Here is a 24,796-nt window from a genome sequence, read left to right on the forward strand (position 1 = left end):
ATGAAATTGAAAACTTTAAACTTGTATGAAAACAAAATTACATGGGTGAATGAATACATTTTCTATATGAGCTTAGAACATACAGATTTGTTAAAAGTTAACTTTATAGAACATCAATGAACATGAATACTTTATTAGATATAAGAAATTCTAAAGACACATAACTGGTTCCAGTATTTATATGCAATAAAAACACGCTAAGTTTACATTTCCTACGTGTGCTAGCTTTTGGTAATAAATCACAGCAATAAAAAAACACACATTTGGGACAAAACACTGTGTAAAACTAAAAATTGCAGCTATTACAGCGAGGTATTGCATACTCCTACAGTTACATAGTTTAACAACCAGACATTTTAGCCACATCTGTTCAATTTTACACACATAACATGTTTCAATTTCCGATTTATCCTTCACATATCTTAAACATAAACAAATTTACTTTAGACACAAAAAAATTCCAAAAGCTAAAAAAATATGCTTTAGAAATCATGGAGAGTCCAAGCAATTTTCTGGACAGGCACTTATGTGAAAATGTGTGGGAAATTATGGTATTTACATTTTTACACAGATTTACAAGTGTTTATGATCCACACATTAGGCACTCGTCCTTGTTATCGAGGGAGCAGACCATCCCACTCATGTTGTACGCTTTAGAGTCTTCTTCTTCTTTCTTGCTCGAGTTGCTGTCTCCATTGGTCGAACCGTTTGCTTCAGCACCAACAGATTTCTTCATTTTTGATTTGTCGATTGAAAATTGGATGGCGTTAGCAGCTGGCTTGGTTCTCAAGTAGTACATTCCAGTCTTCAAACCCTGAGGAGACAAACATTATGTTTTAAAGTATTCTTGGTTAAATACTTTTATCAGGAATTTCACTACCTCATTATCACTATCACCTGGGTTCTCAATTTTATGGGAAATGGTGTTAATGAGTTCGATGAAATTAAAATGTGTGCAAGGGCTTTTTTTTAAGAAGGTACATGATTAAATTTATGGCATTTTTAGATGGGTAGCATTTTATAAATGTAACATTGTAGTGTTTCTTTTTGTAACTTTGGAGACGAATCAATATTCTCCACTCAAAACTTCATCATTGAACTTTGAAAGATTAGGAGTAGAGCCCTAGATCAATTATGAAACGGAAACATACAAAAAGTAATATTGAGTACAAACTTTTTTATTAAGCTAACTTTCTCTGTTTACGTGATGGTAAGACATACAGGTAAAAATACACTTCATTATGATTAGTAGGTTACCACAAGAAGTAAGGTACAGAGGAAACTTTCAATGGTGTCTTGGACAGAGTGCAACTCAACCCCCCTTGCCCTCATATACTACAATGCTCACGGTGGAGGAAGACCCTGTACCCTGTGCGATAGGAATTTTCGCACAGTGCTTGCCGCTCAAGCTCTTCCTTGCTTGTCACAAGTATATTTCTGGCACAACATACCAGAGCTGAAAGCGTACGGATGTCCTTAAGCGTGTTTCCTCTGTACCTCACTGAGAAGTTACTTACTGCTTTCCAGCCATAGAAATGCATGGACGTTAGCTTGGCGTAGGAGGGTTCAGCGATGTGCACATTGAGAGACTGTGATTGGTCAATGAATGCTCCACGGTCGGCGGCCATCTTGAGTACCGTCTTCTGGGAGATCTCCCACACTGTTTTGTATAGGTCCTTGAGCTCTTGAGGGATACCCTCAATTTTCTGTTTAAATAACAAGCATAAATCAGAAGGTAGAAAAATGAGATTTATTAACAGAATTAATCACACATTTTAAAGAATTCTTCAAAGCTCAGCCTAACAGTAAACAATAATTACTGACTGCACGTTGGACATCAGTGTGTAATAATAGTTTCTCTCTCTATCATTCAGCAAAGAATAAAATTACAAGGATAAATATCATTAGTTAAAGCAACCCTATCTATCTCATTACATAATATGGTGAATTTGTCTATGAATAATTTCTTGTTGGTTTATATACTAACCTGAATGGAGCCATTTTCTTGTATCAGTTGATTTTTCATGTCTTCGTCCCACAAACCAAGCTCCACGAGATCCCTCAATAAATGGTGATTCACCACCTGAAAACAAGTCATATTAAATTGTTATATGGTTACTGATTTTTACTAGTAAATTTTTCCAAAGAGGTGCTTGGCCGAAGCCCAGAGGTCCATCCACCACCCCTTAAGATTAAGTCTGGTTTAAGTCAGACTTATTCAGGCTGCTTTCCTGAAAAATCTTCTGATTCCACTTCCTGCTGTTGGCTTCAATTTATGTCTTTCCAGGAACAGTCTGTGCTGGAAAAAAATCTTTCAAAAGAGAAAATGTTACACATAGTAATAATTGTTCTCGTTTTAAAACATGTTATACTGAAAGAGCCCTGAAATGCAAGTTTCCAGCTCAGAGAGGAGGTTAGGACTGTTCTCTTAGAAAAAATATGAAAAACGATAACTTACAATTGTAAAAATATTTAAATTATGAAGACTTCTTAAGTTCACTCTCTCGTTATTTTTCAGTCAGGATAGCTGTTTGTATAATCCTGAATAGCTATTTGAATTCTACCTCTGACTGTGGTTGGAACTGGACTTCCTATTAGTTATCTAAACAAATATTTCATAACCAACCCACCTGGAACTCCCCAGAGAGCACTCGTCTCGTGTAGATGTTGCTGGTGTAAGGCTCAAAGCTCTCATTGTTGCCGAGGATCTGCGCAGTAGATGCGGTCGGCATCGGAGCCAACAGCAGAGAGTTGCGTACTCCATGTTGGGCTATCTTAGCCTTCAGTTCGCCCCAGTTCCACAGATCTGTGGGTGTCACACCCCACATGTCGTATTGGAGGATCTGTAAGTAGAAGTAGAGATAAAGTTAAGGAGAGAGATAAAGTTTTTAAATTATTTAAGAACCATCCAAATGACATTCATTACAAAGAAAGATACACCAGATTAAGAAACCAAGTGAACAAAGAAATATACAAAGAAAAGAGAAATTTTTATCACAATTTTTTTGATAATAATAGGAAAAACATAAGAAACACATGGCAGAAAATTAACTCCTTATTAGGTAAACAGAAAAAAGAGAGAATAGATGGTATTGTGATGAAATACATGGCAAGAACATCGACAGAGCAAGAAATATGTGATAAATTTGCAAAAAGTTTCACTGATGGCATTAATAATGTTATTCACGACTGCCCAATTATAACGATTAACAGTATGCCAGCAAAAGAATGTAGTTCAACATTTTATATACCATTAATAAACAAGGAAAGATTAATGAAATTACTGAATAATATGACTAGGAAGGGACCAGGGCTGGATGGTATTAGAATTACAGATTTGAAAAAGTATGCAAACTTATTAGGTGGCCCAATTACAAAATTTGTTAACTCATCTCTCAGATATGCAGAAGTACCAGAATCTTTAAAAAAAGCAATAATTAGACCGGTATATAAATCTGGAAGCCACTTTGATTATTCAAATTATCGTCTAATATCAATCTTGTTATCAGTAGATAAAATACTGGAACGTTATGTTGCAAATTGCTTGACAACGCACTTAGAGAATAATAACATAATAAGTCCCTACCAGTATGCATACCAGAAAAACAAAGGTACAAATGAACTGTTGGCAGATTTTTCAGATTATTTAAATGGTGAATTGAGCAGTGGAAATCAAATTTTAGTGATTTTTATAGATTTTTCAAAGGCGTTTGACACTTTAAAACATGAAAGAATTGGAGTTGCACTGAACAAGGCTGGCATCACAGGCCAAACCAAGAATTGGTTTATGAATTATTTAAGCAATAGGGAAATTATGGTCAAAATAAATAACTCATTTAGCAATTCAGAAAAATTGAAATATGGCGTTCCGCAAGGAAGTATATTAGGGCCACTCATATATTTAATTTATGTAAATGAAATGTCAGAGATAATCAAAAATAGTAAGATATACATGTTTGCTGATGATACAGTTCTGCTAAACAAAAATTTAGAATATGCAATAAGAGATATACAATCAGATTTTTTAGAAATAACAAAATGGTGCCATGACAATGGATTAAGTGTAAACTGTAAGAAATCTAAAATAATGCATGTCCATTCACCTTTCTACAGTTGCAAAGAACCTAAAGTGAAAGCACACTCACACAACTGTCTGCATAGTAAATCATACTTAAAAGAAAAATGTGAATGTCAATTATTGGAAAGTGTTAAAAGTTTTAAATATCTAGGGGTATTTGTTGATCATAATTTAAAATGGGACTCTCATATTGCATATATAAAAGATAAACTTAAGTGTGTGCCTCAAAACTTTATTACTTACGAGACTACCTACCGTTTAAAACAATGAAACTAATTTATGCATCTATGTGCGAGTCACTTCTTAGGTATGGATTAAGATCATGGGGAAATGCATCAATTTCAGAATTACAGAAACTACAGACTGTTCAAACAAGAATATTAAAGATTATCACTAAGCTTGGTTCTGCTGTTGTCAGTGAAACTCCAATGTTGTGTTATCAGTTAACAGGGGTTTTACCAGTGGAAAAGCTGTTCACTTATTTGTTAATAATAGATTATTATTTTTCAAACAGGTTCAAAGTAAAAAACGTGCATAGATACAACTCTAGGAAAGAATTTCTCATTGTTCCTACTATTAATAATAAATACACAAAGCGTACAAGAAACTATTTGGTTCCTACATTGTTTAATAGTTTGCCACAATGTATGAAAGAAATAAAAAAATATAAATTATTGAAGGTAAAACTAAAAAAATGGTATATGACCGAGTAGTTAACGTTTTTAGAGAACTCTTATTTGTTGTTGTTGTTAAATCATAGTATAATACAAGTTGTGTCTTTTGTTGTTTTTCAGTTGCTGTTATTCTTTACAGAATTTTATATATACATATATCTTTTATCAACTGTTAAAAATATAGTTCCTGTTTTATTGTATGTTATAAAGTTCGTTTCAGCTGTTATTATTCCTTGTTAGATATTTATTTGTTTGTTGAATGTTTGTAATCTGAAAGTATATACTCATGTTAAATAATTTTAAGAATATTCCTTGCATTTACACTTGTTCTTATTTTTTAATTTAATTATTTTTCTAATGTTTCTGTACAGTAATAGTTCACACTGACTCAAGATCAAGATAAATATGGAAAAGACAATAGTATTATAAGAAACGCTGCGGACAAGCCTCTTTTAAGGCTTATGCAGTTTTGTATTATATAGATTCATTGTATATGTGCTGTACCAAGTAATAAATAAATAAATAAAAAAGTAGAATTGTATTTAAACGAGGTAATGTTATATGTATCTACTTACGGACAAAATAGATTTACAGCTGAGTTAACTTATGTTTTGTCTCTGATTGCTTGTCTGATGGTTCTTGCAAAAAGATGTAAAGGATTTTGACTTTGTGTATAGTGTAAAATATTTTGTATCTTGAACAAGAGTGGTCTCTTTACCATTCAGGTAAGCCTTTTATTCTAACAAAAATCCTTGAACATAAGCCATAAGCTCGTTGCAACCATGTCTTCAAATAGAGTTTTTCAATAACTTATTCCTTTATATATTTTAGCAATATTTTTCCATAGTATAAAATTACAGGATGTCCCTGAACTCTCAACCAACCTTTTAAAGTATCATTCCAGGACTTAATAAAATATCACGTTAAAAAATTTCCAAAGCTCACAAGTTACCTGTACAACCACAAATTGTTTATTTTGTTTTGTGACAATTTTGTATATTTAACTACTGTAACCAAAACACCAATGAAATGGTGTTTCAGAACCAACTCAAATTTTAAAATTCTGTTTATTTCTTCTGATGAAGCTCCTTGTAAACTTTCTTTGTGCTTTCAACTATGTGTAACTCTTTTCTTAGGTAGGCCTAACTAATTTGTTATGAATACATTTTATATACATAATCGTACTATCTTCAAGAAGAACTGTTAACATTGGATTCAATAAAATTTAAAACAGAAACTACACCAGATGGTATGGTAAAAATTTGCATGCAAAAAGTTTAACTTACCCCTTTGCTAACCGGACATCCTGGATATGTTTCATAGGTTCCAAGTTTTTCAGCCAACTCACAAGAGGCCTCTAAAGCTCCATAGTAAATTGTCTCAAATATCTGGGTGTTCAGTTTCTGAGCGGCTTCACTTTCAAACGGCAGCCTCATCAGGATGAAGGCATCGGCCAAACCTTGAATTCCAATACCAATGGGGCGGTGACGCATGTTGGAGTTCTTAGCCTAAACACCAGAAAGAATAATATAATAATACTCAAACACAGGGAGAGGTAAAATTATTTATTACTATACACACACAGTGGCAACTGGTGACCATTTAGTTGGGAGGTTCACAGGCCTTGCAGAAGGGAAAATGCCGACGTGGAGGGGGTAGTAGGCATATGGGTTAAACAATACAACTTTTCTGACTCTTCGTAGCAGCAAAGATAAAACATACTCCCTTAGTAGATTTTTCATCCTTACAGAACAGCTGAAGCCAATTTTATTGTTAGTTCTGTACGTCCTACTGTAGAGGTCATGTTTTGTTTAGAATCTGTTTCTTGTTATTTCAGTCATTTAAATCTCATTTGACCAAATAAAATGATAATCATAAAACAATAACTGGTCTCCTAGTTATATACCCAAATAGTACACAAATCATAAACAAATCCCTAAAATAATAGAAACAAAATTGAACTAGACACTTAAAACAAGCTTCAAAATATACAATGGGATGAGGAATCTACTTGTGTTGCTTAATCTATGGTAGCAGTTTATTGATGCCAAGTATTTTTGTCATTAAAAAGGTTTCATCAAACCCTTTCTGAAACAATATTACACAATTTTGCTGTTTTAAGAGATTTCCAAATAATATTTGTTTTACGTTTTTAATCGTACATTTCTGTAAACTATAAAATTGAAATATAACTGAACACAATAATTATTTTAAAACATGAACACTGCTGGTTACATTTTGACGTTTCATAGCCCTAACACGTTATTCAAAGCAGACAACTACTGACACTGACTGACGTAGTATAGTGAGTGACTCAGTGAACTCTAGTGAAGTAAAGTGACGACCAACAAGTGACTAATACATGTCACGTATGCATCTATCAGCCAATGAGAGCACTCGGAGCTGCTTCTAAGGCAGCTCCCCATGAGCTATGCAGGGATTTCCCCCTCCACCGGCACAACATTGACCTGTCCAATTGTATGGCAAGGTAGGAGCTGCGTAGCCAACAGCTCAGCTCCTATGTTTGTGATTGACTGACACACTCAGATTGCAGGCGCTACAGTTACGCAGACATATCTTGTTTTGGTGTTTCTTGATAAAACTTACTAATTAATAGACCATGATATATTGAGTATATACAGGTGTTATCATTGTTGCTTGTGCTCTATTTCATGTGCTCATGTGCTCCTATTAATCCAGTAACCTAACGCATTTTACCTTGCATGAAATGGGGTAGTAGGTTTCTTTTTTTTATGTTGTTTGTAATAGTACCGAGTTGCTAAATCCAAATTTTCGACCTCGGCGACCTTCCGGATCACCTCCAAAAAGCTTAAAAATCGGCAGAATTACGCACTATTTTTACGTTTGTCCGATTTTGACACTGAAGCATCACTTTTTCATCAAGAACAACCATAATCATTTTTAAAGTATATTAAATTACCTATCATATAAGACCAAAATGGTTATTACAGGCCTAATAGTTTTCAAGATATGACTCCGCAAACAACGGCTAAAATTACCAAATTTTGATTTTTTTTTAAGTTTGGCTAACGTTAACCCTAAAGCATAACTTTATCGTTATTTTTCATTAAAAACAACCATAATTACTTTGAAACTGCATTAAATTACTCACAATTTAAGACCAAAACGGTAATTATAGGCCTAACACATTGAGAGATATGCCTCTTCAAGGTTCATAAAATCTTCCATAAATGTTTGTATTTTAAGATTCAAGTTGTTCAATTTGATCAAATTTTATAAAAGAACCATAATAAGAATATAAACAAATTTATTTCATTTCAACAACATATTATGCGTTTTTTATGGAAGAAATCTATTGTAATTAAAATGTTTATACAGTACTATCAAGAGGAATTGAAATAAAGAATGAAGATGCAACAGTGAAAAAAGGTTTCAACTTTGCTGTCGTTCTGCCATGCAATATATTACTTCTTTTATGCCAGGATTTACTGGCATTCCTCAGGACCTCCTGTCCTGTCTGTGCTGTATGAATTGAGCAGTAGTGGGGGGAAGGACCAACTTGTTCAAACTACAGCACTGACACTAGAAGGACATGGGTATAGGTATCCTTACATGAACCTGATAAGGAACTCTTACACTGGATCTGCCTGCCTGCATGCCTATGAATTTTCACAATTTCTTGATAAGGAATAAGATTAAACAACCTTTAGGTATGCTTTACCTTTAAGCATTAAATCAAGAGGACAAATTGTAACAAATTTCGAGAATTTAATTGAAATTAAGACCAATAATATGATTTTTTGGGTGAAAAAAGTTGTCTCAATTTGAAATTTCAAAGTCCTATAACTTTTGAACGCTTCAACCCATCAGTATGGGATTAACTGCAGGATGTATATGATTCAAATATCTACAATATCTGACCAAAAAAAAAACTATATGTCATCATGAGTCATATCATGGTTGTTTGTAGGTAATAGCACAGAAAACGTACTACTATAACCCAGAATGCCAACTGCATGGTAAAAAGCATTAAGCGGTTTGAGAGAGCTTTGCCTGTCAATCCGTAGGCAGCCAACAATAGCAATAGCATAGCAACGCTGGTGGCGCTGCCTACCGATTAACAGGCAAAGCTCTCTCAAAACACTTAATGCTTTTTACCATGCGGTTGGCATTCTGGGTTATAGTAGTACGTTTTCTGTGGTAATAGTGACCACAGGTGTCCATAGTCCCCTTGGCACTGTGGGTGGTCTTTAGCTCTTTCCTATGTTAAAACTTAATTCTTGCGTAAACCATAGGTTTTTATTGGTATTTCTTAGTTTCTTACCTTGCTCCAACTAGTACTCTTTTGATATATGAGGTTTTAAAAAGTCAATCATGAATAATTTGAAAAATATTAACAAATAATGTATGGTTTGCACAACAAAACTCGCTTAAATTCTTGTAAATCTGACTTTGTTTTTGAATTATGAAGCAAACTATTGACTTTTTATAGTCTAAATTGGTTCTATACCATTAAGTATATAGTCCTTCAGTAATAAAGCATTTTCAAGCGTTAAAAATATACGAACTGCAAGGAAATAAACAAATAAAGTAAAATGTTAGCAAAAATAATTTGAGTATTTTGTTTACGTGATGTTTTGTACTCATTAAATATGATTTTTTGTTTAAGTTAGAATTGTATTCCATTTATATACTCTTTGTGTAATTTATAATACCATTATCCTATTCAAAATTATTAAATTTAAGCTTTTTTACCATTTTAAAGTTGAAATCAGAAAATCTGTTACGCAAAATCTGTTACGTAATGTTTTTCACCTATTAAATGAGCTTTATTTGTATACCTTTTAGTTGTATTTATTTTATACACTTTTTATGCAATTAAAAAAAACCATAATTGTATTAAAAATTATAATATTTAAGCCAATTTTAAGCATTTCAAAGTTTAAGACACAAAATGTGTTAGGCCAAATTAATGAATTTACGTAATGTTTTTGACCCCTTAAATGGGGTTTATTTGGAAAAAATATGATTGTAATCCTTTTATACTTTCTTTATGCTATTACAGAAGCCATATCTGTATTCAAAATCATAGTATTTAAGCCATTATTAGGTATTTCTATGTTGTAAACAGTTTAATTTAAAATCAAAACTACGTAAAAATGAATATCGTTCGTCACAGGCCTGTCCGAGAACCAATTATTGTAACAATGTACGTGTGTGTTTATGTAGATAGATACAATAGATTTATTTCAATTTATAATAAATTAATTTTAAATTACTATTTTAAATTAATTTAAAAATAAATTGTTATAACACAATCTGTACTTGAAATGAAATAAATTTGTTTATTTATTGTTATGGTTCATTTATAAAACTTGACCAAATTGAATAAATTGAAAGTTGAATCTTAAAATACAAACATTTATGGAAGATTTTATAAACCTTGAAGAGGCATATCTCTCAATGTGTTAGGCCTATAATCACCATTTTGGTCTTAAATTGTGAGTAATTTAATGCAGTTTCAAAGTAATTATGGTTGTTTAATGAAAAATAACGATAAAGTTATGCTTAAGGGTTAACGTTAGCCAAACTTAAAAAAAATTCAAAATTTGGTAATTTTAGCCGTTGTTTGCGGAGTCATATCTTGAAAACTATTAGGCCTGTAATAACCATTTTGGTCTTATATGATAGGTAATTTAATATACTTTAAAAATGATTATGGTTGTTCTTTATGAAAAAGTGATGCTTAAGGGTCAAAATCGGACAAACGTAAAAATAGTGTGTAATTCTGCCGATTTTTAAGCTTTTTGGAGGTGATCCGGAAGGTCACCGAGGTCGAAAATTTGGATTTAGCAACTCGGTACTATTACAAACAACATAAAAAAAAGAAACCTACTACCCCATTTCATGCAAGGTAGACCCTGATTTTTATAACAAGGTTACTGGGTTATATGGACGAGCCGCCACTGTACACAATAGATGACGTAAAAGGGTTTTTGAGGTTGACCCTTTAACCTCTTAATCTTCAACAAGAATTAGCCTAGATGTTGAATATTGTGTGTTTGAGTTAGAGAACCTAAGTGTATTCTTTTCAATTAGCTATAAGAAATTTGTTTTCAATATATTTTTATATTTTACATTCACCTATTTGCTAGAACTCTAACCAAATCAAGACTGCAAATGTAGGGCACTTAGGTATTTAGTAATTACTCGACATTTAAAAAGTACTCAAGCTTGACTTGAGTGGTTCTTATTTAGAAAATTTGAGTTCAGTAAAATTGCCAAAAGATTCCACTTTATTCTCATAGGATGATTGAATTTATTACACTAGTATTTGACAAAAGAAATAACCCATGTTTGTAAAAAACAATATGCCTACTCCATTCATGGTACAAATACAACTCAATAATGAACAATAACCATCCTAAATTTTTTTGTCAAGGTGACCACCAGGTCAACAAAAAATTCATGAGTAAAAAAAAAATCCAGCTAGTTCAGGTTGTACTTTTCATACTAAACTTTCCAACTTGTTTTGCGCCATCTCCCGCAATGCTGTTTTAGCACTAACACAGCTCGCTATTTTAGTTATCGGAAAAAACATTCTCAGTTAAAGAAACAAAATTTATGATTACTGTAATATTGTCTGACACAAGTATTAAATTTTTAAATATTACTGATTAAATAATCCGAAAATTAAAAACTAATTCTTAAACCTACAATTTATCAATAACATCTTAAAGATAGTGATATGTTGATACCAAAAGTTATCGAATCTCCGTACAGACACCTGAAAATAGATTCTTAATACTGATGATTTCAATTACAACATTTTCTGTAAGGATTACTACACCAAACCCTGTCTTTATGTACTTTCATATAGTATGTAATTTTGGAGTTATGGGTTGTTTTTCAAGTGGCCTACGGAAATAATTAATGCAGAAATTACCAAAATTTCACGTAGCCAGTTTAAGTTTGAAACGTCATGTTTGTCTCTCGTGGTCCCGTGGAAACATCATCTTCATGGGTGATTGCGGCAAATTAAAGATTCCCGGTAAAATACAAATGCACGCATAATTCCCGTTTTTCCAGGTTGATGGACACCCTGTTTGTACTTGCTATAAGCTATTGAGAGGAATAATGCATTTATTCCAACAGTTTTCAATTCAAATATAACTTACCCACTACCTTCGTGCCCCAATATTACTTTTTTTTTTAAGTCCATGAAGGAATGGGCAAACAACTGGTTTACCTCTTGGATTGGGTAGTAGTTGACGTCGATGACCTTGTTAAGATTCTTGGTCACCACTTTAGTGATTTCCTTCAGCTTGGCAAAGTCGTAAGTTTTATCAGGCTTAACGAACATGTTGACAGCAATTGAGGCCAAGTTGCAAACTGCCACCTGTACAAAAACACAAACATTAGACAAGTGTCCAGCCAATAATTAGAACAAAAGCTAGATCAAAATCATATGTAAACGTAACGTTAAAGTTGTAGGCCTACTGAGAGGTCATAAAACTTTAATTGCAAAGAAACTACAGGTAAGCAAACTTACTTTTAGAAACTATTAAAACAACTATATAAAAATAGTGAAGTCCATACCTCGTCTTTGCTGGTGTATTCCACAATCTCTGTACACAGGTTGCTACACTTGATTGTGCCAAGGTTCTGCTGGTTGCTTTTACGGTTGCAAGCGTCTTTATACAACATGTAAGGCACACCAGTCTCAACCTGCGCGTCCAAGATGGCGAAGAACAGCTGGCGAGCCTGCACCTGCCTCACGTAGCGGCCCTCACTTTCATACCTTCACAACACAAAACCAGTTAACACACTATTTTGATTTAAACTCATTTGTTTGACCCTGATATCATGATAATTAAGGGGGTGAGAAAAGGCTAATAACAGGTTGAATTAAAGATAACAATAGACTAGCACTGGCTACTTGCAGTCTAGAATAAATTTTGGCTGGGTTTGTCTCCTGAAATTAGCGGATATGTGTAATCTGTACAAAGTGCTATGTTGTGATATGTTAGTGCATTAATATTAATGTACTTTTAGATAGAAGTGATGCTCATAGGCAGAATATAAATTAAGATATGCATGTCTAAGTAATTCAATGTTTGATTTTACAACTAGATCTAATCATGTTTAAATTAAGTTTAGGCAATGATTTATTGTGTTTTGGAGTAATGATAGAACGCAAAAACTTTAGCCCTTAAAACGTTAACCCTTATAATATTTAGTTTTATAAATTTACATTTCAATTTTATATCAGACAATGTAAAACGCATCATCTTAGTATTCCCAAGGACAAATTAAAATCTTGAGAATATCCCTGAGAATAATTCCCTGAGAATAATCTTCAGAATATCCCGTCGTACTTCTTGCAAGCCTCTCTTCAAGGAATACAATATTCTCACATTTCCATCGATATACATACTCAGTTGTCTATCGTTTTTAAAAAGAAATTATCATCTGTATCAACCGCAGTTCCATTCAATGCAGTACACTCTCAGACAAAAAAACAATATTAAGCTACCTAAGCACAGGACAAGTTTCTTTGAGAGACACCTATTTTATAATAGTATCAGGTTTTTCAATGTGTTGCCTGAACCCCTGAAAGTGGAGCAAGACAAAGACAAATTTGGGAGAGCGGTCAAACGCATACTCTTGGAACAAGCTCCCTACACTGTGAAAGATTTTTTAAGTTACCGATCGAATTAAGATACTGTTCAGTTACGTTTTAGTTCTAACAGCATTTATAATTTAGTTTTATTACATATTCTTGTGACGCTATTATACAGTTTTTTTCTGTGCAAAAATAAAGATGATTTGATTTGATTTCATTTCATTTCATTTGATTTGAGTCTAGCCTGTAGATAGCACCACTTTGATGCCTAAACTGGTTACTTAATAACATTTGTATAACCAGAAATATATTATAATAATTAAAATTATTTACAAAACCATCACTACTTATTGTAATTTCTTCACTATTTTATCCCACACTAGAAATTGTGAAAAACGAGATTATATTAATTTTCAATTAGATATGTTCAGTTATGTGAATACGAGAGTTACATGCATAGATGCTATAAATAATACAAACAAGAAAGTATGAATTAAATCCACTTACTTCTCGTAAAGTTTGTCAAACTCCTCCCCCCAGCAATCGGAGAGTCCAGGACACTTATGTGGACACATAAGACTCCATGTTGTGTCACTCTCTACTCTCCTCATGAACAGGTCAGGGATCCACAGAGCATAGAACAAGTCTCGCGCACGCACCTCTTCTGCACCGTGGTTCTTGCGAAGCGCAATGAACTCAAACACGTCCGCGTGCCATGGCTCCAGATATATAGCGAATGCTCCAGGTCGCTGGAACAGGTGTGAGTGTTATGTAAGCTGCAAGACTAACGTGGTTGTGGGGGAAATGTAACATTTACTAGGGAAAGTGGTTGATGGAGGGCAGGAGACCTAGAGGAAGAAGAGGGTGTATGAATGAGTTGAAGAGGAAAGTGGAGAAGAGCGAAATGGCAGACGACAGATGGTGGAGGAGGAAGAGTAAGATGAAACAAACTTAGTTTTTTTATGCAGGATAGGATGAAGCCAAATGGTTCTTTCTTTATTACACTAAAACCTGAAGAGAGATAGGAAAGGTCAGTTAATGCTCAGACCCAGGAAGAATCGGAACGGAAGATGGTAGGTAAAAATGTACAGTAGGACTCCAACTATCCGAATCGCCGAAAGAATGTAACATAGGCCTACCTAAAACTAATGAAATAAAAATCACAAAGAAGGCAGAAGCCAGGACAGCGATAAAAATCTACCACGGTCTTGTAGACTTTGTCATCGTCTTCCGCAGTTACGAAAACATTGTCTCTTCTGTAATCGCAACAAAATCTTCGATATCCCCTACGGTTGTGTAGATATCATCATATCTGGCAGTCACGGATCGTTTTCCACATTAACGGCAATATCAGGAACATCTTCCGCAGTTTTGTAAACATCACCATTGAAACATCAAAGTAAATGTGAATTTTACGATTGCAAAAATCTAACTGCAAAATCTAAATAGCTTTTTGATAAAAATCCAACTATCTGAATTTTAGATTGTCTTAAAGTGGCAGGCCTAAGGTCCCAATTGATTCCTATAATCAGAGTTCAACTGTCTTAAAATTGCAGAGATAGTTGGTATGTAAGGATGTATTAAGATAGCACAGATGTGTAGCATAGTTATGTGTTACTTTACTTGAGTTGTTATAATATACCTATCAAGTTTTGAATTATACAGGGTGAGGCAGTAAAACGGCACGATAAAAAAAAAAATCATCAATAATTTATTTAGAAACAAGGGATGATTATTTTAACATAAATCTTAAGTACATCAGTGGAAATAAAATGGCGTCATTGGTTTTGCACACTTTTTTTTAATTCTGAGACAAAATCTATCCATGATGTTTTGTAACATTTGCATCGTTTTGTAGCGCTTAGTCCTGCTAGCAGTGGCCTCAAAGTTATTCAATCAAAGGAGGAAAGCTTCCCTTAATGGCATGGAGGCAGTGACAGTTAACTGAACTCACAACGGAAAGTGCGCTGAGCATAAACCATACTTTCCAAGTTTTTTTTTATATGCCTACTTAGCAAACGCACGTTTTTCACTCGTCCAACGGTACATAGCTACTGAAATTTCCACTTGTCTAGACGCTTATGGTAATTTCTCCGTGCTCGCATAACCGATTACCCGTAAGGCGTAAACTGGAGTAAGAATCGTGCCGTTTCACTGCCTCACCCTTTAATTACCAAAAAAGGCCAAACTCCAACTAAGAATATTGAAATACTATTCATAGGCTTGAGTGGCACAAGACATTCAACTCATTATAATCCAGTAGTTTTAAGAACAGATGGTGTAAATGCAACAAAATGCTTAGTAAATTTAGTTAAGTATATTTTATAAATTATTTCATCAAGGATTATAACTGTCTCAAAATGAAGTATCATTAATTGTAAATTGAGAGTTAAGTTTTTTTAGTGTGACACTTCATGTCAAATAATCACATATTTTAAATTTGTTTTCTGCTAAACCAAATTGATGAACACATGTCTAGACCATAATAGCTACTGATCATTAATTCTGATTTCCAATTGTATTTTATTTACCTTGTTGCCTCCTTGGTCAACGTAGCGAGCAGTGTTGTTAAAGACTCGTAACATGGGCAACAATCCGTTCGACATTCCGTTAGTGCCCGCGATGTACGTTCCCTTGGCCCTGATGCAGTGGACATGGACACCAATACCACCAGCAGATTTTGAGATTAGCGCACACTGCTTCAGAGTGTCGTAGATGCCATCTATACTGTCCTCCCTCATGGCCAGTAGAAAACAGCTGTTGAAATTCAAATTAAGGTTAGATTCAATTTTGAACATACTGTGTTTATTATTACTTCATTGTTTAATTCAACACAATCATTGCCATTGTAACAATTTTTATGCCTTTTAATTCCAACATTTTGATTTTGGCTGAGTGACTTTGAATTTTCCCCTTCTAGGCTTTTAATACAAAAAATGTTCAATATAAAGAGTTTTTACATTTTTTTAAATATGTTTTTCCATCGGCAGCCTAGCAAATATCCATCAAATGTACTTTAAAAAAATTAAAATTGGTGTGTTTTGTTAGATGCCTTTGACTCAGCCTCAAGTTTTATATTAACCCTACTGGTACACTTGTTTGCTCTTTCATGACACAAAAAAACCTATTTAATTTTTGAGTGATCCAAGAGATAGTGGATATCAATTATTAAGATAACGTTATTACAATAACTTTTTTCCACAAATATGCTGACTAGAACTATTATTTTAGCACACTCCTGTGAAAGATATTTAAAATTTTAATATCCCACTATCAAAATAATTATACCATAGAATTATTTGTAAATTAAACATTCTTAGCACTGGAAGATATACGATTGCACGCCCTTGTTGGCCCAAGAATGAGTGATATTTCAAGTTATATTCAAATACATCTTAAGTCATAAGTACAATAAGCCAACAAACCTTGAAAGCTGAGGACGAGGAGTGCCGGCACTGAAGAGAGTGGGGGAAGCGTGGGTGAAATATCTCTCGGAGAGAAAATTGTAAGTCTCAACGGCTGCTTGGATGTCTCGGCCGTGGATGCCAACGGCAACTCTCATCAACATGTGTTGCGGCCTCTCAACCACCTTGCCATTGATTTTGAGCAGGTACGAGCGTTCTAGCGTCTGCAGCAAGCAACAAACTATGTTTAGTAATTTTTAATAAATAACGTATTTGTATCATATGTTAGACTCAGAGTTGAATCTGTGATCAAAATACACAAATAAAGACCTCGTAGTTTTTGACACAGAAAAACACTCCATTTAACTGTCGGAAAAATGTCCATAGCTCATACTAAAAAGAGCAAAAAGGCACAAACTAGATTGAATCAGTGTTCTTCATAGCTGATACAGGGTGGCAGGACTATGTTAAAACACCATACCTTGGGTACCAATAAATATTTTCTAGCGACTTGAGATAGTTGGGCATAGGCCTACACTATTTTGGGCCATAACAATTTGAGCTGGTTGACCTGCTTCCAAAATATGCCCACTTTCACTGATTCGGATTATGAATTTTATCATTGCCTGCAGCAAGGTGCAACACTAAAGTCAGGTTTGGAGAATTTAATTTATTTAGGACCTAAAGATAAAAATCTGTGTCTTCCGTGACCGGCAGACACCCCCGTAAGACTGTCTAATGTTTAATTTTTACAACCTATTGTGCCATTAAGTTCTAATAACCCCTTTATGTCTTAGAACTTGGAAGGGGACTAAAACCCGTCACCGGAAAGACACAAGCACGAGACTCATCGTCATTCCACAACTAAAAATCTAATTGCAGAACTAACTTATAGAGACATTGTCCAATGACTTAATTTAGCGTGTCTGTGTTGGTCTAATAAATATTTATTAAACTATGAATTATGACAGAGTATCTCAAGTTAAGTTAGAAGGGAAACTCTTAATTACTGCCAATTGGAGTATATTTTCAAAAGATTTGCGGATTTATTTATTTTATTGTAGGTTTTTTAAATTTAATCAGATACAACAATTCTTTGAGCTCCACAAGCTAGCACACCTAAGTAGGCTACTCATAGGCAATGTTAATATAATGGGTCAGAGTACGTAGGTTTCCTTTTGTTATGGCGTTTTTGAATAAAAACTGTAAAAAAGCAACTAGAAATCTGCAGGTTTTTTTTTTTGTAACATTTGTGTTAAAAATGTTTGGTAAATTTAATTAACAATGATTGGTTTGGTAAATTATTGAATTCTGTGTCATGGTATTAGTTTACTTACAGAAAAACAAGGTAAACAAAAGACTGATTGAATAACAAAAGATTGATTGAATAAAAAAGCACAGTGAAATAACAATTAAAATAATAATTGCTGCAGATAAACCTGTAGCTTAATTGTATGAGTTTTGTAAATTTTTATTTTTTTTATATAAATCAAAGTGAATTGATTTTAAAGATTTTACAGGGTTTAGTGTTAAATATTCTAGTTATTGTTCATGTCCACCAATTTTAAACTAATTAATTAGATTTAATTTTTTAAACCAATTCCATAGGCATATTTAAGTTAGGGCTACTAACTACTAGGGTCTATTTCTATGACATGATTATGAAATTTACAATGCATATTTGTTATTATTTTTTCAAATCAAAAGAGTGAGTAACAGAATGATGAATGATGTGATGAACAATGCATTACACTAATCTCTTACTACAACAGATTATCTCTAGCAATTATCAAGTTAAAATAGCTGTTATGAAACTAGGTTTTGGTTAATAATTTGAATATGAAAACAAATCTTGAAACTTATATAATGTTACAACCATCAAAATATTAAATGCCCACTAATAAAATTAAAATAAACTAGCCTAATAAAACCACTAATAAAATTATGGCTATTTTTTCAAATTACAATGTACACAATAGTTTGATTAGGCGCATCAATATCATGAAAAACAGGATGGAAATATGTACCAAACTTTCCCCCCGGGCCTCCAGCGAAAAAGAAATAATCTAATAACTGGTAAAAGTTTATACAATCATAATTTAGAACATCATGTAGGCCTATAACAATAAAATCAAAGTACAGTATTTTGAGTTAAAAAAAATTACCTTAAAACCAAAGTAGTTGTAGTTAAAATCTCTGTCATAGATTATGGAAGAATTGAGAACATCAGCATTCTCCATGACTATTTTGTGCGTTTCATCAGAAATCATTGGTGTCTTAAGTCCTGTGAGCTCTTGAACCATGTTGTAGAGGTCGTCAATCACATCTAATTTCAAAATAGAGATAGTAAATAAACATGATTAAAATAAGGTAAAACGAAACAAATTTAAATTGTGTATGTCACTGATAAAAAAATCAACAAACAAAGCCTTTTTAGTATTTTTTATTTTGTTGCATTAAAACAACTGTTTTCAAAAAAATTAAGGCTGCTAAAGTAGGTAGTTAAAAAATGGAGTTGAGGACATTAGCTGTAGTACTATTCTAGAGGTTAAATACTTTTTTGCCAACATAATCCATTGGACGTCTGGATAGTGACCGGTTTCGACATTGTCAAGCCTTTAAGACGTGTTGTCGCTCCTAGGAGGTCGTCAAGAAGTCTTAAAAACATAAACACTAGACACGAACAAACATGTTCACAAATAAATCAAACATTATGGCAATACAAAAACACTAATGATCACGGCCATATTGTTTTATTTTTTGTGAAAATGTTTATTCGTTTAATCGTGTTTTAAAGACTTCTTGAGAACATGTCTTAAAGGCTTGACAATGACACCTTTGAGTGTCGAAACCGGTCGCTATCCAGACAACCAATGGATTAGGTACGTTGGTAACAAAAAAAACCTTTATAATAGAATTATTGTTAAAAAGTAATCCGGAAGGCAACACCTCAAAAATAAAATTAGCTGTAGACTACTGTTTACTGATAAAAAGTTGTTTTTCTGAATAAAATAAGAGTTCTGATTATAAAATATCATATTATTATTTAATGTCAAATGTTTATCACCAAAAACATTGCAGGCCTATGCTACATTTAAATCTAAACATATCTGATCATCAATAAATAAGCAAGCGCAATTCAAATATTAAAACAAATAGAAATGCGGGAATCTGTCAGTACGGTAACTTTAATGTGTTTTGTTATTATTATCCTATTATTAATAACGGATTCTTTAAAAATGGTTAACTACCTACTATACAGAAAAACTAGATGGAAACCATTTTGTCACCAAAATTTACAAGGATTTACAATGTTAAAATGTTTAGCTTTGTAAGTTAATTATTAGCTGAAAGAATGTGACAGTGTGATAGCAAATATATACACTCTAGACCTATAAACTGAACGTGCAGTCACGCTGTGGTAATTACTTGTATGTCCAATTTTTGTCCATACAGTAATTTTCATTAAATGTTTGCCAGTGTTAGTTTTTGGTTTATAATTTTAAAAGACTTCCCGATGACCTCCTAGGAGTGACAACTTCACGTCCAAGGGTGTGACAATGAAACTTCAAAGCCCCTGTCACACGGAGCTGGTTTTCTCCCTGCTAGTAACTAGCAGCTAGAACCAACAGAAAACCAGCATCGTGTGACTGATTCTCCAGCAGCTAGAAACACTAGCATGAGCTGGTATCTCCAGCCGCTGGAGGTATTAAACAGTTTAATATTACAAGCGCTTGAAGAGTCACTAGGAGGTCATGTGACCACCCAGCTATGGTCTCTAGGACCATTCCTATAGTACTATGTCTGACAGTATCACGCTAGTTCTCGCAATAAGAAAAATGAATTTTAATCAATTGAACACGTTTAAACTAATTAAGAATAAATTTAAACTTTCATGTTTAGAATTTGTTTCACGCATTGCCATAATTTTCTTGTTGTTACGATTGCTACATCTCACATATTATATTAATTAAATGAATGTGTTTTTTTTTTTTTTGTTTATGAAAGATAAAGTCCTTTTATTATACGCCTACCACAACTTATTCGATTTTAATTACCGCCTAGTTAATTTACATGCCCGTAGTAGATACAAAATAATAGTGTTTATATATTAAAATTTTATTTTTTCCTTGGACTTTTTAATTCTATGATGGCTGATCATAGACAAAACATCAATTCTTTGTTAACTAATAACCACACACTCAGTTCCAATTACATCACCAAACTTGTAAGCTGTATCGCTAGTTCTCCAGCTTCGTCTGACAGGACTTCTAGCGCGCTGGAGAACTAGCAACTAAAGCTGCTGGATCTCGCAGCGAGAACTAGCTGCTGCAACAAGCTCTGTGTGACAGGGGCTTAAGTGTGTCAAAACCGGCGACATTCAGATGACCAAGGATTATTTTGGCAACCAGATATTTAACCTATTTTATAGCATAGTTCTAAAGTAATCCGTGAGACAATGGATACCTCAAAAATGAAGACAACTAAGTTTAAAACAACTTTAAATTTTATTTAAATCATTTATTCAATATTTTAAAAGTATTATTCAGTAGGCTATACTTTAAATAGAAGCAATAAACTAATACTTAGGAAAAATAAACATAGTATCAACAACTAAAAATGTAGCCTATAGGCAATAAGCATTTGCATCCTACATTAAGTGAAAAGCGATAACTTAAGTGAAAAATCCACAAAAAACTAGAATCAGTGATAAGGAGGCCTACCTGAGAAGGTTTTTTTGGTTTCCTTGTGTAGATTGGACACAGCGATGCGAGCAGCAAGGATGGCATAGTCAGGATGTCGGGTGGTCAACGTAGCGGCCGTCTCGGCTGCCAGGTTGTCCAACTCAACAGTTGTCACACCTGGGTAGAGCCCCGATATCACCTTCATTGCAATCTCCGCCTACAAACATTTTAAATTTCAGAAATCAAATGGTTTTAAAATGCATCAATGGCTAGCATACTGAGCCTCATTAAAGCAGTGATCATTTTTCAATCCGCATAGGCCTGCCACAATGAGGTCAAAACTGTTTATTAACTTATGTATGATTACCAATCTTCTAGATACTTATAAAAGTCAATTCTCTTATAATTACTTAAATGTGGAATAAAATATAATATAGTTTAAGACTAATAGCTCAATTTGCTTCGCAGGTACTTGACTTTAAATAAATAATTATGTTTCATCTTCAATTGTTTAGCTAAAAGAAAACTGAGTTTTTAGAAACTTGCTAAGTATGTAGATCAAATCAAAGCTTACTGGATCAATGAAGTCTTGGTTCAGCCCATAGCATAGCTTCTGGATCCGAGACGTTATTTTGTCAAAATGAACCACTTCTTTTCGGCCATCTGAAATACAAAAGATTATATTGGCCTATTTCCCAACCATCCTTTCCTGTGCATAGCCTACTGCAAGAAAACATGTTTTCCCTTGAAGTCTGTTTTTCTTTTTAACCCTACAATATTTGGACGGTCAACGTCACAAACATACCAACAGATACTAGGCTGGATAAAAAACCACACCTTAGATTACAAAACTGACCCCTAGACAACAGAAAAGCATTCAGTTGGGAAAATTTGAGGAAGTTTTAGTTGTAACCCCAGGGGTTTCCTACATAGCCTAAAAATTAGAGGCAAGAAGATCTCCAAGTTGTCTACAGTTGGGCAGCATTGTGAATCAAACTAAGGGGTTTTTGGGGAAGTCTCGGCTACTGGTACGTGGCACACAAAATTAACGAGGTAATCGTGGCTGTTAAAAAACTTGTAAATGTTACCTAGCCGCGACAAGTGCTCTGGAGAACACCTTCCACGTCCTAGCATACTTCATGCGCACATCATAGAGGACCACCTGTCGTTCTGCATTCTCATTTACGAGACTGGTGCTGCTCAAGGACCCATACTCGGTCTGGACCTCTGGGAGCGTTGCTACAGCAGCATCTTGAGGGAACCATCCTAGTTAGGCACTTAATAGCTGCACGTAATGTTGAGCTTGCCCAGCTCAAATTGAATAGAGACAACGTTCTCTTCTTCGCTCTGAGCAAAGCTGAAATTGTGATTCTGTCCAAAAAGAGGATTGAAACCATTATGCCATTGTGGGTGGGGAATGTTGAAGTTCAAACCACTCGTGCCACCAAGTAGGCCTACTTTGGGGTCATGGTGGACAGCAAGCTTAGCTGGAGGTTAGCAGTCCACTCACAGAAGGCTGTTGATGTCTGCGGTCCAGTCCGTACTCTTGTACGGTGGGGAAGTGGATACCATAAAGGATACACTCAGGGCAGCATCCGCCTACCAAACAGTGTCTGAAACCGCTGTCCTGGTGGTTGCTGGAGTCATCCTCATCAAACTGTAGGTGGAGGAGAGGAACGTAATTTATCAGCAGCGCGGAGAAGACAAGGCAAGAAGAGAGGAGCGCACACGCACCTACCGGCTCTGGCAGGAGAGCTGGGAAGAGGAGACACGGGGACACTGGACCAGGCGACTGATTCAGCAAGCCCAGCCTTGGGTTCTGGCATGTCACAGATCCTTTCGATCTCCTGTTCAGGATGGGCCTTGGCCGACAGCATTCTGTTGCCTGATTAGCCTATATCATACTGCCAAGGCAATCCAACAACGGGGAACACACTTGATCCGCTGCCCGCGTTGGGAAATGAATACAATGTAGGACTGCTGTCGGTTGACACGGTTAACCCGATGATGACGGAGGTTGAGGTCAATTGGACCTATCTGTCACATGTGATCCAGGTCAATATCCATGCCAAAAAGCATGACCTTGATCATGATGCGGTCTAGGTCATAAAAGAACAGAATGCCAAAAACAGTGCATAGGTCGCCTAGAAGAAATGTGACAAATAATCCCAGGTCTGTGTCCAACAGAGAAGAGGGGTTTCGTGGAGAGTAGTCTGATCCTCTAAGGAGTCACAGTACAGTACAGACTGGCTACCTGTGAATGTAGAAACATTTTCCCTAATTAAAAAAAAAAAAAAAACAAGCCGGATGCTTAGCTTACAGCCTTATTTGAGATATTTCATTGATCGTTGATCCACGCTTAATGATGTTCATCTCCTGCAATGAAGTAAATTTAAACTGATTCTTCCATCACAATCAAAAACAAGGTTAAACGGGCGGATAAGTGTAATGGTGTAGGTAGGTAACTTAACAGATTGCAAATTGAGCACAATGGAATATTGTCAGCACCACAGCCTTTAGAAAACTTGGGAAGAATAAGAAATGGCACTTAACTTTAACTAGCCTAGAAGGCCTATCAAATTAAAAAAAAAAATTTCAAGGGAATAGCCTAGTTTTCCTGTTCAAGCCCGTTTCGGATCATCAGTGTCCTACAAAGTTATTTCAAACCGAATAACTTTGCTTAGGCCTAGGCCTAGCTACCTAGTTCCAAGGACAGGGTAGCAAAATGTAAGTTAACCGAAAATAAAAGTAGGCCAAGTGTTTGGTGACTGAAAAAGTGATTATAGCCTATCGGGTGAACAAATCATGTTAAATCGAACTAACTGAGGAAACAAAAAATAGGCCTACTACATTTCCAATTTGACTATGACGTGATCATTAAGTTAGGGCCTACCTCTTTTGTGAACGAACATTCTTCCCTTGGGCTTTTCAGGAGTCTTGACGCCTGGAACTCCCATTTTACAATTCTTCCAACGAAAACAACAAACTTGAGTCAATATAATTAAAATGAGGTAATGTCTTAATATAAAGACGAGACAGAATCAAGATAAAAGCGACCGGCACTTCGGGGACTTACGTTACGTTACGACTTAGGCAATCGGCAGTTTCGTTTCGGCACAGCCACAAATACAAATCACAAATAGTGTTTGGTATCGATATCCGATATATCGGAAATATCGATATTTTGGTTCCGATATATCGATATTTTTATATCGATATTAGACTTCCGATATTATCGGGATATCGATATTTTACTTCGATATTATCGTTAGAATTAATTTTAGCAATTTTTCAAAGAATAATGCAAGAATAAAATACAGTTTAATCTTTTCTGAACTTGTTTAGCA

General features: G+C 34.5%; 1 protein-coding gene across 1 annotated transcript; it reads right to left on the reverse strand.

The window, feature by feature from the left end:
* Positions 1-117: 117 nt before the first annotated feature.
* Positions 118-24,543, reverse strand: LOC128985685 (ribonucleoside-diphosphate reductase large subunit). The gene is made up of 14 exons (XM_054405457.1): positions 24,343-24,543; positions 22,024-22,112; positions 21,489-21,666; positions 18,930-19,090; positions 16,786-16,988; positions 15,892-16,117; positions 13,868-14,109; positions 12,334-12,535; positions 11,984-12,133; positions 6,039-6,260; positions 2,631-2,843; positions 1,988-2,083; positions 1,518-1,706; positions 118-814 (listed from the first exon to the last, which is right to left on the reverse strand). Exons 1-14 carry the CDS (start codon positions 24,404-24,406, stop codon positions 584-586), a joined length of 2,466 nt encoding a protein of 821 aa, XP_054261432.1. The 5' UTR covers positions 24,407-24,543; the 3' UTR covers positions 118-583.
* Positions 24,544-24,796: the final 253 nt, after the last annotated feature.

The sequence above is a fragment of the Macrosteles quadrilineatus genome, unplaced genomic scaffold (assembly GCF_028750875.1).
Source record: "Macrosteles quadrilineatus isolate MER2022 unplaced genomic scaffold, UCM_ALF_1.0 Scaffold_2__2_contigs__length_208266976, whole genome shotgun sequence".
Taxonomy (NCBI): domain Eukaryota; kingdom Metazoa; phylum Arthropoda; class Insecta; order Hemiptera; family Cicadellidae; genus Macrosteles; species Macrosteles quadrilineatus.

Excerpts from the sequence above, each read along its gene's own strand:
- LOC128985685 (XM_054405457.1), bottom strand. The coding sequence starts at position 24,406 with ATGGGAGTTCCAGGCGTCAAGACTCCTGAAAAGCCCAAGGGAAGAATG. Across the intron at positions 22,113-24,342 it reads AATGTTCGTTCACAAAAGAG|ATGGCCGAAAAGAAGTGGTT; the intron begins GTAGGCCCTAAC and ends TTTGTATTTCAG. Across the intron at positions 12,134-12,333 it reads AATACACCAGCAAAGACGAG|GTGGCAGTTTGCAACTTGGC; the intron begins GTATGGACTTCA and ends GTTTTTGTACAG.